The sequence below is a fragment of the Ciconia boyciana genome, chromosome 12, assembly GCF_034638445.1.
Source record: "Ciconia boyciana chromosome 12, ASM3463844v1, whole genome shotgun sequence".
In the NCBI taxonomy this organism is placed as follows: Eukaryota; Metazoa; Chordata; class Aves; order Ciconiiformes; family Ciconiidae; genus Ciconia; species Ciconia boyciana.
This window is the reverse complement of record NC_132945.1, coordinates 2,091,072-2,098,013: the sequence shown is the minus strand read 5'-3', so window position 1 is coordinate 2,098,013 and position 6,942 is coordinate 2,091,072. Positions and strand designations below refer to the sequence as shown.

At 51.7% G+C, this 6,942-nt stretch overlaps 1 protein-coding gene across 2 annotated transcripts; it reads right to left on the bottom strand.

Moving 5' to 3' along the window:
* Positions 1 to 536: 536 nt before the first annotated feature.
* Positions 537 to 6,562, bottom strand: LOC140658451 (putative P2Y purinoceptor 10). Of its 2 annotated transcripts, XM_072876896.1 has the most exons (3): positions 6,392 to 6,562; positions 3,629 to 3,819; positions 537 to 2,792 (listed from the first exon to the last, which is right to left on the bottom strand). In XM_072876896.1, the coding sequence occupies exon 3, from the start codon at positions 2,740 to 2,742 to the stop codon at positions 1,627 to 1,629; it is 1,116 nt and encodes a 371-aa protein (XP_072732997.1). In that variant the 5' UTR covers positions 2,743 to 2,792; positions 3,629 to 3,819; positions 6,392 to 6,562; the 3' UTR covers positions 537 to 1,626. The 2 variants fall into 2 exon arrangements, with proteins under 2 accessions (XP_072732997.1, XP_072732996.1); XM_072876895.1 differs by lacking the exon at positions 3,629 to 3,819.
* Positions 6,563 to 6,942: the final 380 nt, after the last annotated feature.

Here is a 6,942-nt window from a genome sequence, read left to right as displayed (position 1 = left end):
GAGCTGCAGGGCAGCGTGTTTTCTGCCCGTCTCAGTGTTTTCTGCCCGTCTCAGTGTTTTCTGCCCGTCTCAGTGTTTTCTGCCCGTCTCTGGCACACTGTAAGTACCAAAGCAAATTCCTTCAGGTTGTCTGGATCTCCCTCTGTCTTTCCAAGACCTGCCTTGGCAATGCGAGGGTATACCACTGCCTGCTCTGGGCTTCCCAGAAATACTGTGTGGGTTGGAAATGTGCATCCAATCATCGGCAAAGCTGTTTTCTATCAAACCCCCTCTGCCTATGTTTACTTATATAATTCCCGGAGGGTTTTTTGGCATTGCAGTCGTCGATGCCTTAGCCCACGAGGAGGAAACCTCGCAGCCCCCGCGCTGGCTGCTGTGCGAGGGGCCACGGTGGCAATGGGGCCTCTCTGAGCCCCAAGCTGGGGTCCCCCGCCTCTGCAGATTGTACCGTTGCTTTGAGAGCAGCTGTGGTGCATAACGAGACTATTTACAAGCACTTAAAATAATACCCGTGATGCCAAAATACGTGTTGAGATCATTTTATTTCCTCCCAAGTTTGAAGCCTTGAGGATGCACTTGGGTCAGTTTTGTAAACTTCTCTCGGTACCCAGCGAGGGCTGGGACCTTCTCTGGTTTTTAAAGCAAAACTGAGAGGCTTGGGTAACATCTGAATCTACAACCACAGGCTTTAGCGATATGCCAAGTAACACAAGACTCCTAATAATGACACAAGAAACGGGAACACCAGCTACTAGTCCTCCCTTCTGTGGTTGACCCCAGGTCTCTGCAAGCACATGTGCCCTGGGAGACAGCCTTCATCCTCCTCCTCTTTGCTCGTGGCATATCCAGTCACAGTCTGTCTTCCAAGTATTCATCCCCCCATAATCAGTTGAGCATCCCGTGGCTCCCGGGAGCCAGGCGGACTCCCTTGCTCAGCTCTGGGTGCCTTTTTCAATAACGTGAGCTGACCCCAGTTTGTTTGAAAGCTCCCTTTAACACTGATGTGGATATAAGTTAATACTCTTTGCTTGATATATGTTGGTAAAGTTATAGTCTTGCAGTCCAGATTAGGCTAGATTAGGTCCAGATGATTGATTTTTTTTCTTTGCAATGGAAAGAGGTTCAGTTTACATGGAGATAATTAACTGTCCTGATCTAGAGTCTCCTGTGAGCACAGTGGATGCTGTAACTCAGCACGGGCTGCAGGTAGCTGTGGTCAGGGCTGAAACTCCCCTCGTGCTACCTCCCCGAGCTGCGCTGAGGCTGAGCTGCCCGCTTGCAACTCAGGATTCAGAAGGATTTCCAAAAATGACAAACATGTAGAAGCACTGAAACAACAGAAATGAGAGGGACCCAAACCCAACTGCAGTTCGACACGGGAGAAATACTGGCATCAACGACGACTGCTTCAGGTAGTTTAACGATAACGTGACGGAGAATGCTTCCAGGCAAGCAGTCCCCAGCAGCGACAACACAACCAGCAAACCTTTTTTCATCAAAATGTTCTTCTAGGTCAGATGCTGGCATCTGTTGCACACAAGGGTAATTCAAGACATATTTGGAGACCTAATGCAATCTTCACTCAAGCTATGAGAAGCACCTACACAGAGAGAAATGGCTTATGTTTCAAGAGATGGACTCCAGCAGAAGCTCGTCGGGCGGCATTGGAGGGATTTCCATGCTGTTTATTCGGCCAAAGAACTTGTGAAGAGACCAAAACTTAAAGCGTGGAAGATTCCTCCTTTTCATACTAATGTCATGGCTGGTTTCAGTGACGGAGAGGCTGCTCCCGCGGCGCGTGAACCGAGCTCGCAGGGCGGCACAGCTGTGGTGCAGCAGCTGGTCCTGGAACTCGGAGGTCATGAAGTAGTAGAGGACGGGATCCAGGCAGCAGTTGAGGCTCGCCAGGCAGAGGGAGATGGGGTGGAAGCGGAGCGTGCTCCTGTGCACGGCACAGTCCTGGATGATGTTCTCTATCACCATCATGAAGAAAGGGAAGTTGATGTGGTAGGGGGTGAAGCAGATGAAGAAGACAGCCGCGCACATCAAGACCATGCGCAAAGCCTTCTGCTTCTCGCTGGTGTTTTGCAGCTGCGTTGGACACTCCCGCAGGGACTGCCACATCTTCCAAGTGCAGCAGGCAATGATGCCAAAGGGGATGACAAACCCAAACAGCTCTGCCACCGTCACCAGCGCGATGGAGGCTCCCGGGCTCAGCTGCTTCACCCCCAGGTCTGAGAAGCACGTGTTTGTGCTGTTGGACAAGGCTGGGCTCCTCACTACTGGCAGGGGTAAGCACGCTGCCCCAACAAAGAGCCAGACAGCAGCACTGATGGCCGCGTCGTACCGCCGCTTCCAGTCCTTGGCTTTGAAGGGATGGAGGAGGAAGAGGTACCGCTGGATGCTGATGCAGGTGAGGAAGCAAATGCTGGCGTACATGTTGAGATACTTCAGGTAGAAGCACAGCTGGCAAAGAAAACTTCCAAATGGCCAGGTGTGGTTGATGTAGTAATACATCCGTAAGGGCAGCGAGAGGACGTGAGCCAGGTCGGCCACGGCCAGGTTGATCATGAAGATGACGGCTTTGCTCTTCTTGCTGATGTAGCGGCACAAGACCCACAGGGCAGCGCTGTTGGCCAGGAGGCCGGGGATGAATATGACGGTGTAAGTGGTTGCGTACAGGGTGGACTGGAAGGACATCTGGGGATCGGTACAGTTCCCGGAGGACATGTTGCTCTCCATCTCGGCTGAGTCTCTTCGTTCATGGGGCGATTAAGGCGGGCGGAGGGTTTCTGTAGGGAGTAAAAACAGAAGCTGTAAAGCCAAAAACTTCCCAGTATTTCCCCACATGGAGTAAATGCGCTTCAGTACAGAGGAATAAGTTGCGTGTAGGTGTGCGTACAGTGTGCGTGCGCAGGCATATGTGCAAGACGGTGTGTGCTGGGAAGGGTGCAGAGCCAGACCCCCTTACAGGCAGCGATCCCAGGCATCTTCCACGCAGCTCCTTTCGGATGTGCCTCGCAGGATTACGTACCCTGCCACCCCCTAAGGCGATGCCACAATTACAGTGACAATGCAATTGAGCTCCGTAGCATTAATCTCTTTATTGCTAATGCCAGAGAGCTTCTTCAGCTGCCCGGGTTTTTTCAAGACCACTTTTATTGCGTATAGTTTTCTGTCAAACTCCCATCAAATTGGTGCTCTCTGATATGTCTACAAGCAATTTCAGTGGGACTGCAAATAAACAGGGACTTTAAATGGAACTAGAGAGTGTCTTTTCAGATCCTTGCAGTGGTCTGATGCGAAGAGGTAGTGAGGGCAATAATTAATATCAGCAAGCGATGGTGCTGGCAGGCAGCCGACCGGAGCAGAGGCCAGTGGGAGAGGTGCAGACAGATCTATCGGAGCTCTGGCTCCAGATTTAAGGCTCGATTTATAAGCTAATAGCTGGCTGAACACATGCCAGTTGCTCTGCCGGTCCTGCTAACTCAATTCTGGCACTCGTGGCACATTGTGCAGCCATCGTGTTGTAGCAACAGGAATTATCCTCCAGCAACAGTTCAGTACGTGAAGGAAGATAAATACATCTGTCTTTTAGTTAGAGCAGAAATTCTTTTCATCCATTTACCCATTTCACCTCATCCAGCCAGCGCTGAGGGTATTAGCGGGTCACGGGGAGTTCACAGGTACTCGCACAGCTCTCCAGAGAGGTGATGGATTTTGCCATTCGTGAGCAGAGCCTGCGGGGAAACGGTCTGCTCTTTTGGGAAGAGGCGATTCGGCAGCAGCAGGCTACAAAACAAGGGCCTGTAGCATCGTCTGCAACGAAACAGTGCAATTTTCCCCTTGGAAACAAAGCCTGTAGCTGCCTGCAAGGTGTCAGGCAGCCTGCCCTTCCCTTCCAGGAGACCAGAGCCTGCTCTGGCAGAGCCCTGAGCACCTCTTGCCATTGCCACAGAGCCCCTCGACAGCAGTATTTAATTAAGAAGCAGCCAGTGGTGCTGTTTCCCACAGCCCTGAGCCTGGCGTTTGCCACGGGGACGGGTTTCTGAAAGCTAATGGCCCGCAGCAGGGACCAGGTTTCTGTGCAGAGCCCATCATAGCTTCGAGGCACAGGGTGAAGGCTCCCCTACCCTGCTCCTCCTCACCTAGGCAGCTCTCCAGAGGGGTTGCCACGTTTTCAGTTTCAGGAGGAAGGTTATATATTTATACACATGTGTATATACAGATATATATAAAATATAGCCAGCAGCCTCTTGGCTACCTGCCCACCACCTGCACCTCTGATGCAAGAAGGGTCGGTGCGTTTACCCACGGTTCTGTGTGCGTGCAGCGCTTATGCCCTGGTTTCTGAACTGAGCCCTTGCCAAACTGCCTTCTCCCATTTGCTGACTTTTCCAGGGTTTGGCTGCAAAAAAGCAAGGCTGAAGTGAAACCCCGGCTCCAGGCGGGCTGCTGGGCTAACGCACTTTTTGGTTGCTGACTGTGCTTGACCTGGCAGCCCCGGGTCAGAGGTTTCTGATTTCTCTGCCGGGATGGGGCAGGGGAGCGGGGACATCTGGCATGAGGGATCAGCAGGAAAGAAAACCCGCCAGTCCCTGCAGCATCCCCAGGTGCTCCTCGCCTGCCTGAAAACCCATGAGGGGCTCGTGCTCGGCATCAGCCGGGCTCTCAGCCGGTGCCCTTTGCACCAAGTCTGCTTAACTCTGGGAAAGTTGTGGCAGGAACTTGTTTTCACATCCCTGCAGAAAATAGGGAGGGAAAACTGCTGGGGAATGCAGCTATTCCCAGCTCTTGTCACGGCCGTCCAGCGACAGAGGTGGCACTTGCTGGTCTGGGCTTGTGAAGAAGATTACAGAGTGCCTGGTGTCCCTGTCCCAACATCTCCTCCCTGCCATGCGTCTCAGCCCAATTCCTAAACCTTATCCCTGCAGATGTGACCACAGGGAGCCTCCTGGCCAGTCTTCTCCATTTTTTGGCTTTCCCTGGGAGCCCGGAAGTCCCTGTTTCTCGGCAGAAGGGCTAGGTGTCACTCCTGGTACCCAACACTTTCAGTTTTTAGGTGACAGCACTTGTCAGGGCACCTGGCAAGAAAGCAGCGGGGAGCTCCCCACCGAGCCACCGCTGGTCTGGGTCCAGGCTAGTGCTCATTCACTACAACGCTCCTTGAAAGGGTGGATTTTTTTTTTTAATTTATTATTGTTTTCCACTTTTCGCCTTCCCTCCTGCCTGCGCCTTGCCCCAAGCCCCTCCGGCTCCCCCTGCGTTTTGCCCTCAGTGATGCCAGTGTCGGGGCAGAGATGCTCCCGCGGGCTTTGGCAGGGGTTTTGTTCAGTGACTTTATAAAGCTTGTATGAAATAGTCCCTGCCACTCCTTGATTGTTTTCCTATTTCATCCATGCACAGATTTACACATGGGCTGGGGGGTGTGGGGGGGTGTTAAGTGGTAAAGCTGAGATTTATCCAGCTGCACGCTGAAATTGCAGAGGGGAGACTGGTATCGCTGCCAGAGGGGTAGGACCACTGGTTGTGGATGTAGTGCTGCAATTCATTAACCATCAAGTAGCTTTGCAATTAATTAGGAGGTTAAGGCAGCTATTAAAACACCCGTGTTTCTTTTTCTGAGCATGTTAGCAGTATCTGTTCCCAGAGGCGTATGTGCCTGTCGTTATTGGAAATCGCCCGGCTACTCTGAATCACTCTGCGCCCCACCCAGCCCTACATTGCTGCGGGATTGCATTTACTACTCCCAGATTCACTGGCAAACTCGCCCTCATCTTTTCCATGGGTTGGCTGGACAAACCGGGCTAAAGCTGTGCTCCAGGCGTGGCTGGGGAGAGCCCCCGGCTGCGGGAGCCCCGGAGCTGGGGTGCAGCCGGGGGGCCGGGGCAGAGCTGCCTCCCTTCAACCCTGCTCAAGCCTGGGATGCCGGAGGGAAAAGCAGTCTAGGAAAAAAAAAAATAAAATCCACTTTTGGCTTGAAATAAGCTCCCGATTTGAAGTAGTGGAGGCTTTCTGGCACTTGTGTTTTAAGCAATGATGTTGTTTGTTTAATTCAGGCATTAATAGGAAACATGTAAACAGAGCTGATCGGTTATGGCAGCTTCTGTCAGTAACGACAAAATTGAGGTACTTTGGGTAAAACAGGCTTTCCCTGCGTACTGCCGCACGCAGCAGCCTGCTCGGATGCACCGAGCTCTGCTCACCCACCCCTCGGAGCCGAGCGAGACAGAAATACGTGGGCACAGTCAGAAGCTGCTGAGGATGTTGTACCAGCTTCTGCCTGATAAGATCTCTTGAAGAACTAAAAAAAAAAAGAAGCGATAAGGTTGCTCAAAACTGCGATAGTTTCAATCTACTGATGAAAACACAGGACAGAAATCAAGCTTACCTTCCTGTGAGTCCCATCCTTGGGGGGATGACATCCATGCTAGAGAGCAGGAATGAGCTTTCTGCTTGTATTTCCTACTGATTTTCACAGCAATCCCAGCCCCAGCGACTCCTTGTTAAACTTCCACATGTTTTCGGTGCACTGGAATGCTGCCGGCATCTGCAGCCCAGTACAGTGGCTGCAAAACAGGAAATCCTGTATTTTGTTTCTCTTCGCCACACAAAACGTGTACAGCTAATGACGCTAAAACAACTGGGAAGGCGATGACGTCGTTTGAGCCAACTGCTGTCTGGCAGAGACCTCGGACACGGATTTCTTTTCCTCTTTTCGCACAGAAGTGCTGTTAGGTGACGGAGTCCTTCGGTCGAGCTGCTTCTGCTTTTATCCGCAGTCACTTGCCTTTTGCTTGTGAAAAAACTATAAAATACAGAAGCAAAAATTTTCCAGTAAGTGCTTGCTGAAGGAAAACTGAAAACTGCCAGTGTAAGTTACTGGAAGGTAGTAATTTCCCTTCATTTTCTTGGAAGTTTGGTTAGCCTCAGACTATCAAG

What these genes read in the sequence shown, in the direction of transcription:
- LOC140658451 (XM_072876896.1), bottom strand. Translation starts at nt 2,742, where the DNA reads ATGGAGAGCAACATGTCCTCCGGGAACTGTACCGATCCCCAGATGTCC.